General features: G+C 38.3%; 1 protein-coding gene across 1 annotated transcript; it reads right to left on the bottom strand.

Annotated features, from left to right (window-relative positions):
• Positions 1-474: 474 nt before the first annotated feature.
• On the bottom strand, positions 475-5,688 carry pold3 (polymerase (DNA-directed), delta 3, accessory subunit). Its single transcript, XM_056391741.1, has 12 exons — positions 5,546-5,688; positions 4,944-4,999; positions 4,144-4,243; positions 4,007-4,046; positions 3,676-3,808; positions 3,279-3,534; positions 3,102-3,174; positions 2,497-2,641; positions 2,294-2,397; positions 1,890-1,975; positions 1,690-1,771; positions 475-942 (listed from the first exon to the last, which is right to left on the bottom strand). The coding sequence occupies exons 1-12, from the start codon at positions 5,600-5,602 to the stop codon at positions 740-742; spliced, it is 1,335 nt and encodes a 444-aa protein (XP_056247716.1). The 5' UTR covers positions 5,603-5,688; the 3' UTR covers positions 475-739.
• Between the last annotated feature and the right edge of the window lie 9,945 nt (positions 5,689-15,633).

Genomic DNA, 15,633 nt, shown 5'->3' on the forward strand with positions numbered 1-15,633 from the left:
TATATGATTGTGTGGATACTGTCTGTTTAGATCTGCACTGAAGTTTGAGTCTTTTATTACAATTACAATTATTACTTATATTTATATGTATACTAAAGACAACTATTTAATATTACTGGGGCACATTTGACCATGGCACTTGATTATTGAGTTAACATGTTTGGCTAATATAAGGTTTGAAATGGTTAAGCACTGCAAAGCACCAACTTTGATTTTCCACATTTTAGGTTTTAGACATAAATTAGAGCATGACTGTCTTGTAAAACCATTCCAACAGAAATAGTGTGTGCTATCCAGGTCCTCCTGATGTATGAAAAAAAATGTTGGTGCACCTCTAAGTACAAAGGATATAGTAACTGAAAAGCAAAGACACAGTAACATCTTTTTCTATATATACGATATCATCATTGAATTCCAGTCAACCTCCTACAGTTATGATTTTAACAATTTGTTGTGTTTATTTTGAGGCAAGACTTTTGTTTAGTTTCAGTTTCCAACAATGTTTATTAAGTAGGTCTCGTATTCACATTTTAAACCGGTAGTTACATTAGAAAATTAAAATGTTTGTCATCCTGAACTGGACATGTCCATGTGTTGAAGTACTTTTGAAAAGTAATTTGTTTCCCTTAAACTGTCCATATGATACATTTCAGCCAAGAGTCAGTTATGATCATCAACAGAAAGTCTGTTACAGTGCTTGTTGTTCCTCAGTGCCGATCCAAGTGTCTGATAGTGTCTATTATTTCTTTTGGAAAAATCCCATAATGGAAGCTTGTTTAGTTCCTTTATTTGCGTTCGCAGATGTTTTCTTTTGACTTTTCTTCTCGTCTTCTTTGTTTCTTGCTGGTAATTTTGGGACGGGATTCTTTAGAACCTGTTTGGTGGCCTGAAAATCATCTTCTCCCTCAGAGTACGATTCACTCTCATAGCCTTTTTCTGTCACTGTGGAAAAACAAAAGATAAACCACAGTTATTAAATAATGCAGAATTAACAGTGATGATAAACTGCATTATACTGACAGGTCTTCGAAGTATTTTGTGAAATCCCATTCATACACATGTGGAAACAAAATCAGAAGCCTCTTTAAATACAATTCAATACCACATGGGTGAAAATTACAGACAAAACTTCAATGGAACTGAATCACAGTTTAAATAAATACTATTATTAATTACTATTATTAGTCAATTGACTTTTTATGATCAAATAATAGTTGTATTCCATTTTCCTCTATAGGAATATTTGTGAATATTTGATATTTATTATTTGCTTATTAGCAAACTAAATATCTTTTTGTTTTAGACAGTCTGTTGGACAAAGGCAGCAATCTGAAAACTAACTTAGATATTATGTTGTTCACTTTGGCACAATTTTTATGTAGTATTTTGTAGAGCAGATAATTATTGAGAAAATATTTAGGTGGCAGAATTCTAAAGCTACATCCCAAAGTAGAACCATCACCTCTCAGACACTTAGCAAAAAAAAGCTTATACTCAAAAGGTTTTTGAAAAGGTAGTAAATATTTTTGTGAACCACTGTGAATATTACTAACACAAATTGTTATGAGATATCAGATTTGTTAAGATACAAATGTAAATTTCAGTTAAGTTTATTTTGCTTTTTGTAAAATGAAGATTCAACACATTTAATCCAATCAGACGACGAGCTTTCACTCCTGTTTTTCATACCAATGCATCCCTCATCGTCCACAAAGGTACGAGATTTTAGGACCCGCCTCCTTTTCCTCGTCTTCGTTTCAGAGGAATCCTGCTGTAAAATAAAAACACATGAATGTCCAATAAGCCATTCAGTGTTAAATACTGTATTGGTGGAATAAATGGATTTGATAATCAATTATTACATCAGCACTACAATGTCAAACACTTACATGTGAATGTGAAACAGACTCAACTTCCTTTTTAGGACTTGGTGATGCTTCTCTTGTTTCCTTCTGCTGTGGAGAATCTGGAATGACTGGAAAGATAAACAAATATAAGTTTTCTAACATTAAACTTGGAAGGGCTTTTAAAATTTCTCCTGTTCTCTCTTTTTTAAAAAGGTATTGAATATTCTGACTTTACAATATGAATAAACTAAACTATATCTTCCTGCATTGTAGTCAGGAACTAATCTTCACTCACTATAACACTGTGGAAGATATTATGTTAAAAATGAACTCATATTTCCTTATTCCCATTTCATCACTTGTCACACATCGGCAGGACCTTTTTCATTTATACTGTTCATTTAATACAAAATGACTGAAAATAAAAGTGAAAGTAGACAGCTAACCATCTTCGTCGCTGCTGTCTGGTTCAGGTTTCTTAATCCTTCGCCTCTTTTTCTTCTCCATTTTTTCCTCCTCACTGTCAGAATCTTCCATTCGCTTGGTTTTGCTTTATTAAAAAAGAAATTATGAGCACAAGATCATTACTATTTGATTATTTGAAAGGGATATTTCAGCAGATTTCCCACATGACTAAACAAACACACACCTCCTGCAATCTTTCTTAATGTCTTTTGGCGATTCCTTTGCAGCAGTGTCTTGTTTTTCTTCAGGTTGTGAACTCTGATGTTGCTGCTCTGCTGTGCAGGATGACTGAGCTGCTTCTTCCTCCTTCACAGTTTTGTCAGGTTTCTCTGGAGAAGTAAGAGAGAAAATTCAACAATCAAATGATGTCAGCCAACACGACTGATTGTAACATTCGAAACTGCACTGGTTACAATTCTCATACTTGGCAGCAGTCCTCACTTTACTAAGGTTTAAGATTATTAGATTAGATTAGATTAACTTTATTAATCCCACAACTGGGAAATTCATTTACCACAGCAGAAAAATAAACATATATAGAATTACCCACCTCAACAAATACATAACAGAACTTAAAAAGCAGTCAGTGTAACTTTATACTAACGATACGACACAATGAAACAACATTGTCTCCTCGTCAGAAAAAACAAGACTTGAAGCAGAAATCAAACAGCAGCAGTCAGTGAATTTAATACATGCGAAAGTATTCCCTATTTTATACAAATATACTAAACTAAATGGAGCAAATACCTCTCTATTTTCTTGTACATCACAGGTAATATTACTCACTTGCTGTTTGACTCCCAAAGAAGTTCAACATTGGATTGGCTTTGGCAGCTGGTTTGCTTTTAGGGGCATCAACCTAAAATATAAAACACAATTACAAACATCTTCTTATATCCTTGTAGTACTCTGGTTATTCATTTATTTTTTTTGCAAGAAGAAATAACTACACTAAAGCCGTACCACAGGTGCATCTTCCTTCTGTTCCGATTTAACTTCTTTGCCGCCGTCCTGGTTCTTAGGAGCAGCTTTATTTGCAAACATTCCCATGATGCCTTTTTGCGGCTTGGTGGATGGTTTGGAAGCCGCATTAGCCTCTCCATTCATGGCAGTTTTTTTTACTACAGGCTCAGGTGCGGGAGCCTGTTGCATTTCTCTCGACTGCAGCAGCTCCAGAGACGACATGGGCACGGCACTGTTACAGCGTATCGCACTGTATCTACAAATCAAGTGAAAGGAAAAATATTCAACTAAATATTGGTAATCCCACAATCCAACAGGATAGCTGTTTTTTTTTTCTACTGCCACAAGACAGACTTTCCATTGTTTCTCACATTGTTCAACTATATGATTTACATACTTGCTGCAGTTCTTAAGATTGTCTTTCACAGCATCGTAGTCAACGCTGTAGAGGGGGCCGCTGTCTTTCAGTAAAGCTTTCTGGACACTGTAGATGTGAACACTGACTATCAAGCTCATTTTAGCTTTGAAATCTGCAAAATAAAACCTGAGGTTAGACACTTCAGATAATCCTAAATAAACAAAATAAAAACAAATTATCAAACTCAGGGACACAAGAGCACAGTGATTCTCATCGTAAATTGCCAAAAGTATTATTTTACTATTAGACTAAATACAGAAGCTACAACAGTAAATAGTGCATGGTCCTCGGGGAAACACTCTTCACACACCTTCCAGTTGGTCCTCTCTGACAACTGACACCTTGTGGCTCTGAAAAGCAAACACAGTGTCAATAAAAACAATCACAACAGCAGATTTGTATGTCCAGAAGGATTCAGACCATGTTCACACAGGCATCATTACTCACTGTTTGGCCATTGTCCACAAACTTCCCCGACACAAGATAGGTGGCATGGAGCTGAGCTGCACTTTCCTTCCTCTTGTGATCCAGGTAATGGTAGAGCATTCTACAGGACAAGACACACATTTTAATATTTTTACTACTGGGTTTTTAACATCTTTAAATGACATTACCCTGAATCAACAGAAAATGAAATTGCAACTATTTCATCAAATAATTGTTTTAATCATTCATAAGCAAAAATGTCAAACCATTGCTTCTTAAGTGTTGATGCTTTTCTTTGTCATACACAAGAGTAAAATGAATATATTCCATCCCTTTGGACAATTTTCTGACATTTTATTGACAAAACAATTAATTGAGAAAATAAATCAACGGATTAATCAATAATGAAAATAATTGTTACTTGCAGCTCTTTCTCCAAACAGTATACATAAGGTTGTTTTTATTTACAACATGCCAATGCATACTATTACAACCTATAAAGGTGCCAGTACAGCTGGTTTTTCCTCAGGCAGACAGAAAAATGTGTCTCTATCGGTATCATAAAATATCTGATGCTGAAGTTTTGCTCTGAAAACATTGTTTTCTTCGTGCTGCTGATATAACACAGTAGTTTATTTAGGTATTTGTACAGCTGCCCTGAGTTAAGACTTCAGTTTGGCTTGACAATTTATTGATTAAAAGAACGTTATTTATAGTGCCAGAATTAAAAAAAGAAAGACTGAAAATAAATCTCTGGCTTGTTCCCATTTCTGTATATTTTTTATGCCAAAAGCCTTAAGAGGAGGAGGAAAGACACTTACTGTTTTGCTGTGTTGACATGGACTCCAAGAGTTAGACTCAGCCATTTATAGGTCACCTGGTAAACAGAAAACATAACTTTTAGTTTGCCACATGAATGAGGGAACTAGGAGAAAACACTAATGTTTAATTAACCACAATAACCCTACTGTACAGTATGTCCTAAACCTACTGAGCTAACCTGCTAGTCGTTCTAGCTTTTTTTTTTTGTTTCCATCATTTCCAGCAACCCACTTACCTTAGTAATATTTCAACCTTTGACTATTGTTAGACATTTGATAAATCCCTCAACGTTTGTCTGTTTCAAAAGCTCAACCGTTGGCGGCTAACAGCAGTAAAAGAAACTAATCAACTATAAATATTGAGAGTTTGTCGAATATAAATTCTATTATCTATATAGTTCATACGCCGAATTGTTCAAAAGACCCGAACAAATCGTATATAGTTGTGAATTATACCAGGCTAGATGCGTATACTGCCCTTAAAAGCAAGCACACGTTGAACATGTAATTCAACGGCTAATTGTATCGAGGCTGACTCAGCCCGAACGTTACTAAGCTAACCGAGAATGGCGTCGAGACAAGAGACTTAAGAGCTCACTTACTATCTTGTCGTGGTCATTGACAAATTCGTCAATATTATCCAAATAAAGCTCATCCATCTTGTTAGATTACCCGTGAATGTGGGGGTCTTGTTCAACCGATTCAACTGCGCGGGAATGCACTTTATTTACTTCCGGTGAAATGTCACGTGTCTGTTCTTCTTTCCTGTGAGGCTGCAGGCTGCCCTCTACAGGCCAACAGGGGCTACAGGCGTCAGTCGGGTAGCCGTTGTCTGGACATCACTCCAGGAGACTGCCAGGATGCATCAGGCTGCAAAATGATTTTTTCCAAGGTGTATTGCAAAATAGAACAAATGGTGAGATGTGCACTGTTGTACTTTTATCTATAGCTGTCCTTTAGGTCTACAAGTGAATTTGTATAGATGTGTATTGTAGATGAAGACAAGAGAAAAGTTCAGGTAAGAACTGTGTCAGCTTTTCAGCAACTATGGAAAAAGGTTTTTTTTTTTTAAAAAAGAAGCATTTTAGACATTGTCAAACCTAGTTTTAGAGAATTTACTCAGCCTATAGAGGCGCATGTAACCCATTGATTACCTTAATACATCTAAACTGGAGCTGAAGGTTTGTTTTCATTATGTTATGCTCCTTTGAAACTATAGGTTACTTATAAGTAATTGATAGTTTTCTTTATAGTTCATATATGAACTGCACTTGAGGAAATGTTTTTTATTTCTAAATATCTCGGGCGCAGTGCATTACATTATTTCCTTAATATAGCAAGATATGCTGAGGTTAATGAGCTGTAAGTTGCATGAAAACAACCCTACAGGGCATGACATCAGATAAATGGTGTGTGGTGTGGTCTGTTGTTTAACTGACTGCTCTTTTTTTTTCGATGATATGAAAACATGTATAAACTCTAAATCTGTTTCCCTGGTGGCGCTCTGGTGTGATGATGTGTATGCACTTTAAGAACAGCTTTTAGTGTTACATCTCAGCTTTTGCACCATTAGAAGGCATGGTATCCACTGTTCAGTTCTAACCTCAGTCTGCACATTGCAGACATATCTTTGAGCCTTCATAATTCCCAAATTCCCATTCCCATTCACTCCCCCCCCCCAAATATGCATTCATTCATTCATTCATTCATTCATTCATTCATTATCAGTGATTTTGAAGACAGCATCTGAGAGTTTGGAATAGCAGGAGCTACATTCATTCAAATATTGACCTACATATTTGTAAATATTTTAACACACAGAAGTAGGCTGGAATATTTACTCTATAATTTTCCATTTCTATACAAAATGCATGTGGTAGATTTGTCAAGTGTTTGATCTCATCAGAGATGAACTTTGTATGATTTAAAAAACTGAACTTTCTTTTGAATGCAACTTAGCTAAACTAAAGTGAAACCATTTTTAAAAGAAATGAAACTAATGCCAGAACCATTCAAACTGGCTCACAGTTTAGTCAACTCTAGAAACAGAAATCATTATGACGGACTTTGATCAAAGTTTGCGAACTCTGAAGTCATTTTTAGTTCCCTGACAAGGCATAGAAGAATGTATTTTCATGGCACATTTCATTACTAATTGCTCAGACTAATTGCTCAGGTTGTGTTGTGGCCAAACTTTTCAAATACAAAAAAATGCTGACTGTGAGTTTAGACAGAAGAGTTCAAGATTGTAAAGTGGTTCATGGATAATTATCACTACTTTTAATGTGTTTTAAATGGAGAAACTAACTGGCCAGGAAATGGGAATAGGCGTCATCAGCTGTTATAAATGGAGAAAAAGAGGCTCTTCCACAGGCTGCAGGCCAGAGAGTGGTAGCAGTTATTAGCACATCCAAACACAGTCAATGTAAATTTTGAATTTTAATAAGCTGCTGTGACAGGGATATTCAGGAAGGACAATGCTGATATATTAAACCTTTAGTTCATCAACTGTAGGTTTCCCAAACAAATCACTGGTCAACATGAGGGCGACTTCCTCCTGGCTCCACTGCTTGTCACCATTTGTCTGCATCAGGTGAAGCTCATTATGACTGGAAATGAGAGCAGTGGAAGCGCTCATACATCACTTGTTAGCATGAATCTTTTTCATGAGTGTTTAGAAATATGAATAAGATGTTGAGCAGAACAACGGCAACAGCCCTGATTGCTCACATCTCTCACCTTGGGGGATGTGCATGCCATTTGAGGCCAAGGCAATAATGCAACCTCTGTTAAATCAAAGCTCATCTGTCCTTAGCATTGATGGCCTGTAACCTATGCCAGCATGAGATGATCAGAAAAAAACATTGTAAAACCATCTGGAATTGATTGAAAATTGCCTGTGTGCCTGTTACAGAAGCAGAACATTTTAAATTGTCACGTCATCCAAATCACAAAATAACAAACCCTGAAGGATTTCACCGGAAATTGTCCCAAAGAAAACTGTTGTGTGTGAGGTCTGTGGATTGAATTTTCTTTATAAACCTAAGTTCAGGGGCAGTCCTCCATTTTTATACACAAAGGATCAATTTATTCAGTTTGATAATGTTTTCTCTGGCTCTGGAGAGGCTTTTTCTGAAGTTGCCACCAAGGTTATTTCAGTTTGGGCTTAGAGATGGAGAAAGAAAGAAAGAAAGAAAGAAAGAAAGAAAGAAAGAAAGATATGGTTGTTTACCATACTGGACAAAGATGCTATCATGTTGCATTATGGGAAATGTAGTATCCAATGTTTTTGAAGCTTCACCAATTCTAAGACCAAACAGTTTTTTGCTTTTGCTGCTTAATCTAATTTCAGTTTTGTTTTTAAGTATAATATTAACTAAACCTGCAGGCAGGTATATCGGGCTGCAAGCATCAGATCTTACCTGGAACAAAAGGGACACTGACATGTGACGATCAGGGGGACAAAAAAGGAGTGCGACTCTTAGACAATGATCAGCTCAAACTAACTTCCACTGTACTGAGGTGGAGGCATCTCCAAACCTGGAACAATATCTGCATGGCAACAGATGATGAGGAAATATGTTTGTGGTAATTTGGGTGGAGTAGTTCTTTAAGGTGGAGCAGCAAACAAATATGAAACATATGCAGGAAACCTAATCTAAGGCACAAAGTTAAGTGCGGACAGGAGTTGGTCAAAGTCTCCTTTCCTAATGAAACAAGCAGAGTGTCACGTATAACTGTGTGTGCTGCTACAGACACAAGAGTTGCTGTTCATCCTGAGATGTCTTTAATTATTTGTGAGACAAACAGTATCTATGCTAATTAATGTTGTGCTTTTGTCTCCTCAGACTTTTTTGTCTCCTCGGGTTCAATATTATTAATATTTGAGCAGGTGAGAGAAAAACAAGTCAGCACTAAACCACCAGCAAATCTGACACTTGTTATCTTGTTAATGATGTGACAGGAGGACAGAGTCCACCTCTGTGATACTCTGTACATACGATGATTAATTCACGTGTGCTCTCTCAGATGATCTGATACAACATGTCGAGTGAGGCAGCTCTGGATCTGCAGTCGGCTGTGTGCTGCTGAGAGGCCGGTCAGCCTGCATGACAGCTTCTAATAGAAATGTCAAACAGAAGGGCAACGATGGCAGCAGAGAAGGGAAAAATATTCCCCTAATGGTGAAAGAGTGGGAGAGCGATCATTTCACCTCGAAGACACAGATTAAAACTAAAATCCTCAGATGGATCAGAGCTGGTTAAGATAAGGAAACAAAGCCAGTCTGATCTACTTTGTCTTTCTTCTTTTCTCCCATTGAACATGAGTTAGATTTGCCTGGTGTAACTTCAGACTAATCACTTCTTCTTTGGTCAGCACATGCTCGGTGTGTCTGAAGCCTTAAGGCCCAGCAGAGTTAGAAAACACAGAGTTATCACCATGTTATGAGACAAAATGGCTCCAAATGTGACCAGTGCAACATCACAATAGGATGGTATCTGCTGATGCTGTCTGTCTGACTACATCATGTTGAGGGAACACATAGAAATGGTAAACAGCTTGTCACACATGGAAGTGTTGATGAGAGCCAGTGTTACCTGAAGTTGTCACACGTAGACATGGTTTTGACACCGTGGATATGGGAGTGTTGTCATCATCGTCACATGTAGAAAGATCTTAGATTTAACGTGGATTTCAAACTTCTCTGGTGTTCAGCAAACCTTTCAACACTGTTTGATGATTTGTGTGACAGTTTTAAAAAGGGATATTCCACCAATTTTACACATTGAAGTGTGTTTACAGGTCTTGAGAAATACTGCATATGTGAAACAAAGTTGTATAAAGCCTTTCATGGCTGGAGTGGAAGCGTCAGGTGGGACTGAAGACCATCAGTCTGAAAATGAATGGGGATGTGGAGATAGAAAGAAATGGTGTCACCAGACCTCCGCAGCTAGTGGCCCATGGCTACATTAGCTGCTACTAGCATAACACACCAGAATCACCTATTGGCGTGGAATTGCATTGTGGGTAATGTAGGTGCCAGTTCTTGACAGTGAACTTGATTATCTTTCCTGTTTGTTTTGACCCACTAATCTAAAATCCAAAGACCACGTTATAGAAGCTGTAGACAAACATCACGCAGCAGTTTCCAAAGGAGAATAGGAGCCAGAAACACATTGAAAAGCACAAAGTTGAATTTTTCTTTTTGAATGCTGAAGAAAAGCGACAGTATTCCTCCTAGAAATGAGTCTGATGAAATCTTTGATGTCCGGTCTGGGTTAAAGCTTGATAATGGATTCTTTTGTCAGTGATATCCTGGTATAAGAAAGCAAATGCAAAGCATTTGGCAGAGGGAAAGAGTTTTTTTGCTCTGATGTGTAAATACCTTTTATGTTGGAGAAATCTGCAACATTTTCTCCTTTAACCTGGTATATGATATCACATTTTAAACTGTTGGTGCATCAGATCCACAGAGAGATATCTGCTTTTAGAGAATTGCATAAAGAATGTATTAGATATCTCTCATGCTGCCTGCAGATGCATTTCAGGGGCCTTTGCTCTCCAACAAGCTTCAGGATTCCCTCAACAGAAAAGTCTGATTGGCTTTAAGATTCAAAACATCCAAATGCCAGCTGCTCCGAGGGGAAGTTATCTGCTTAAATCCGTAGCTGCCGAATTCTTCCACTGTACGGCAGCGGTCACACCGCCCATCACAGCAATCGCAGAAGCAGACATGTGTGAAATAACATGTAGAGATCAGATAGATCCGTGCAGAAACACAGCGAAGAAGTGACATGCTGTGGAGCCTCCTACAGATGTCTGGTTCAGAGGCTCACACTGTTTTTCATGTCAGGAACCCCACGTTGATCCGCTTCAGACCACAGACCACCATTTGATAAGATGTTTTCCTCACAAACACCAGCTGAGACAGTTGTTGTCATTAGATATGACGTTAGATCTGAACTGTAACTGCCCTCACTGCATGTTGAGTGAGGTGAAACTTATCATCAGAACATTTTTGATAGTTTCTCTCAGCGTGCTCCTACTGAGCAGTGAAAAATAACAATATACAGCTGTTTGTCATTTTGTGAAGGAAGCAGCGTGAGCAACAAACCCCTCAAGGATGTCCCCTCTTTTGGAAATGAACAATCCACTTTAAAGCCGTGGTTCACCCAAATTACAAAAAGCATATTTTCCACTTACTTCATCTACATACAAGGTGATAGTTTTGGTGTGATTTGTCCAGGTTTTTAAGACACCTGTCTCTCAGGTTTTTGCCTCCACACCAGCACAAAAATGTTTTTTCCTTATTTGCACAGGATAATCCACAACAGATGGGACTTTTTCTTTTGCGGAAAATGGTTCTAATGAAAATGGTTGACAGCGTGTTGGCAGTGTGTTGTAATGTAAATTCCAATTATCTTTACTGTATTGGGACCTCAGAGAAGGATAACTGAGAATCTGGTGAAGCTAACCTAAAAGGTGCTATACGTGGTCAATATTGAACTTGTCATTCTAGATAAGATGTGAACATGTCACATGAATATATTTCATTTATTTTTGATTGGTGATGTTTTAAAACTGTGATTTTTCAATTTAACCATCCATCCACCCGTCCATTCTCTTCGGGTCGGGTTGCGGTGGCAGCAGGATAAGCAGGCGGTTCCAGACATCCCTCTCTGGCAACGCTCTCCAGTTCCTCCTGGGGGATCCCCTGGCGTTCCCAGGCCAGATGGGTGTGTAATCCCTCCAGCGAGTTCTGGGTCTACCCCGGGGTCTCCTCCCAGTCTGACAAGCCTGGAAAACCCCCAAAGTTTCCATCGCAAAGATTTTTCTTCAAACAATACATGAACCATAAACACATGCTGGAAGTGTGAATGCAATTCACAATAAAATAAAAGGTGAATGATAAAAGCAAGGAAACAGCAACACGAAGAATAAAGATAAGAAAAATAAAATGCTAATAAAATGTTCTGACTCTGTTTTACTCGATTGATATTTGGATGCTCAGACTTTGGATTGGGTTTCTTGCAAAATTTCTGTTTAAATTCACTAATATACATTGTGATGAAGTCTAACAAACTTGATGAATGCATTTTCTTCCTCATAGAATATTTGCAAAGTTGATTTTTTAAGTATTTGAAATCCAGCATTTCTACATCTAGGTTTACTAGCTTGCATTTTTCTTCATCTCTGACTTTTGCTGGTGTTTTGCTGCATTTTAGGTGCAAAACTACCACCTGTTGGTCAACGGAATATTCATGGGAATCATTAGGAATCATTCAAGGTGGCAGCTTTGATCTTTCCCTGCCAATCTGATCCAGTGACCTTGCAACCATCCGCCTCATTTTACAACCACTTGGCTGCTTCCACCCTGAATTATAATCAAGCAGTCTGGATGTCACAGACTCTGCGCACTCTTTATATGATGAGAAGATTCTTCTATTAACATTGAAATTAGACAGTAGCTGCTGCTGGCGCTGTTGGTCCTCTACAGAGAGGCTGTCGTGGCAGCGCCCCGAGCCAAGAGCGTCAGGCTCTGTCAGAGGGGACGATCATTTTCTGCCTCCCTAAAGGAGCTGCTGCCCCCCCCCTGCATCTGCTCTGCTTCACCCTCAGCCCTTTGTGGCTCCTGCTGATAAGGCCAAGCTAATATCTGCTCAGTCTCTGGCTGCATGGGAAATGCTAAACACAGGCTGAGCTGCTGTCCACTCCAGCAGGACAATAGAAACTGGAATCTAGCCTCCCCCAGGTTATTGTTAGTCCACATTAAAGGACAGTGTATGCACAGCTGAAATCCTGGTCAGGTGCTTGAAACAAAACACCAGACAGTGAAAAGGTGAGAGATTGGCTCAGTGGTTTCAAGTGGTTGCAAGCCCAGCAACAGCCAGTGTCCAGACTCTGAAAATGTCCTTGAGAAAGATAATGAAGCGGTTATTTCCCATTATACATTATTCTGGATAACAATAGCTGGAAATCCAATAGGACCAAAAATTAATCCTTAACCCACCACAGGTTAAACACATGATTTAGAAATAGATGTTTTTAAAGTTACAGCCATTAGGATTTCAGTCATGGTGACACCTGTGGTTACTGGACCCACAGCTCTGTTGATGCACATCAGTCACTTGGGGCAGCAAACACACATTTGTGTGGCTACTCTGACAACTGAACAACATTTTCCCTGCTGCTTTGAAAATGTGAGATAACTGGACTCAGTCAGTTCAAAGTCGTTTTTATAAGTTTGGAAAATGTAAAATCAGCTCAGTCAACTTAACAGAACTTCAGAAAACAAGTTCCTATTAAGTTGAATTAACAACTCACCAGTCATGCTGACAAATGTTACAGATTTGCTTTACATTTAGATTTTCTCAGCTTGAAGAGTTAATCCTTCATCTGGCTATGAGGGATTTACAGCTGCAGCTGCCAGAACATAGACAAGATGCATTAAAGACACAGCGAGTTTCCATCACAAAGATTTTCTTCAAACCACAAAACACAGGGATCTCTGGAGACACTTCACACAAAAATGCATGGTGGGATATCTCTTGATATGCTGATGATGTTTCTGTAGAAACGCTATTTCATAAGTTGAATGAATTGTCAGCAGTTCATTGATTTAACTCACGGTTTCAAGTCGAAAGAAAAAGTTTCAAGTTGAATTAGCTTGAAATGAACAATATTCTTCTGTTGTAATGAGGAAAGATTAGTTGATTGCACTAAATTCCTGCATGATGTTTTACAGTGCACAGATGGGTTTAACATTAAAGATAAAAAACAAGTTTCTTGCTTTCTCCTTTTGAGGACCCACTGGGATCTGAACTTGAAATGCACTTTAAAACCAAAGCTGTTGAGATATTATTGAACTAAACGCAGTGAAATCTGACTTTGCAATATTTTGCTGTCTCTCCTTGACGCCGGGCTGACAAATGATTTTTCCTCAGCTCCAGCTCTCTGTTGTTTGTTTTGTATTGTTACATTAATTAAATGAGTTGAAATGATGGCCAAAAGTAAGAGCCTGGTTAATAAACAAAAACGTTTCATTTTCGCTGAGACTGACTCACAGGAATCAGTTGGTGAAGCGTTAGTGAAGGAATTAACACCTGCAGGCTTCACCGTCAGAGGATTTAAGATTCCCGCAGAGAAAAGAAGAGGGATCTGCTCAGAGGATACAGAGACACCTCACCCTCTCGCTCTTCACCTCACTTATGTTATACTTTAGTTGGCAGATTCAGGGATTCAGGGCCATAACAGGTAGAAGAGATGCTGACAACTTATGGAGCAGAATAAGACGCAGGGATTTAGGAGGAAATAGCTTTGGCTGCATTCATGAGTTTGCTGTTTGTCCTCTTGTTATCATCACACTCATCTCTCTGGAAATCCTGAAATCGCTCAAGTTGTATTTATATTTGTTGTATTTGAGCAAACAACTGATTACCATTTTAACAAGACAATCTCAAAGTAAGAATGACTGAATGTAAAAATGTACGTTTTTTTCAAACTTACTCTGAAAAAACATATAAACGCAGCACTTTTGTTTTAGCTCCCATTTTTTACGAGTTGAACTTAAAGATCCAAGAGTTTTTCTAAGCACACAAAAGGCTTCATTCTTTCAAATTTAATTCACAAATGTGTTTAAATCCAGGTTCATGCATATTAAGATACTGATTCACAGCATGATTATTGCACAGGCTGGTCACAATAAAAGGCCACTTTAAACTGTGCAGTTTTATTTTGAAAAAAAGACATTTATTAGACACTGAACTGTGGGTTTCTTTGGGGGGGTGGGGGTGGGGGGGCATGGTTGTGGATCAGAAAACAAGTCAGTATATGATGTGACCACCATTTGCCTCATGCAGAGCAACAAATCTTCCAGCAATTGGAACATGCTGTCGTACACACAGATCCAGAGCATCTCCAACATGCAACATGCACAGTGGGTGACGTGCCTGGTGACTAAATCTAGGAACTGGAATGTTTTAACCTCTAGGAACTGTGTAGATCATGCTGCAACGAGAGATGATGGCGGAGGATGAATGGCGCGGCAATGGGCCTCAGGATCTCGTCATGGCATATCTGTGTGTGTGTGTGTGTGTGTGTGTGTGTGTGTGTGTGTATGTGTGTGTGCATCTTTTATGTTTATAGAAAAAATCTTAAACACAAAAGTGACATGCTGCTCACTGTGGGGAGTGTAATCATCATGCAGATCTGGTAGCAGGAGTCAGAAGAGAAGAAGCCTGTCGATCTCAAAGCGTGCGTGTGTGTGTGTGTGTGTGTGTGTGTGTGTATATATCTTTTATGTTTATAGAAAAAATCCTAAAAACAAAAGTGTTGCGTTTATGTTTTTGTTCTGAACAGTTTCAGAACAATAATTCAAAATGCATTAAGACTATGTCCAAACACATTTCACTTTACCTTCAAACTACCCTGCCAACAGGGCTGAAGACTGGATTTCAAAAAGGTGTGTTGTTGTTGTATTTTTGAGTTTTTGTTCTGCATGAAAAGCTGCTTTTCTTATCAGCTCAGTGTGAAATTCAACATTGTGTGAAAATGGAGTAATGTTCCTGCTAGTCTGTTGGATGGACACAAGCTAACACCAACATATAAGGCCTAAAAAAAAGAAAAAATAATGCAATCAGAAATGCAAGAACCCACAAAAGCTCACCAGATGTGCTGTTGTAATGTCAGA

This window comes from Seriola aureovittata, chromosome 12, assembly GCF_021018895.1.
Source record: "Seriola aureovittata isolate HTS-2021-v1 ecotype China chromosome 12, ASM2101889v1, whole genome shotgun sequence".
Classification (NCBI taxonomy): domain Eukaryota; kingdom Metazoa; phylum Chordata; class Actinopteri; order Carangiformes; family Carangidae; genus Seriola; species Seriola aureovittata.

Bases quoted from the DNA above. Each gene is read 5' to 3' on its own strand.
- pold3 (XM_056391741.1), bottom strand. From the start codon at position 5,602: ATGGATGAGCTTTATTTGGATAATATTGACGAATTTGTCAATGACCAC. The intron at 3,175-3,278 runs GTACGGCTTTAG...TTTATATTTTAG, and splicing joins AGAAGGAAGATGCACCTGTG to GTTGATGCCCCTAAAAGCAA. The intron at 2,642-3,101 runs GTGAGTAATATT...TTACTTCTCCAG, and splicing joins CTTTGGGAGTCAAACAGCAA to AGAAACCTGACAAAACTGTG.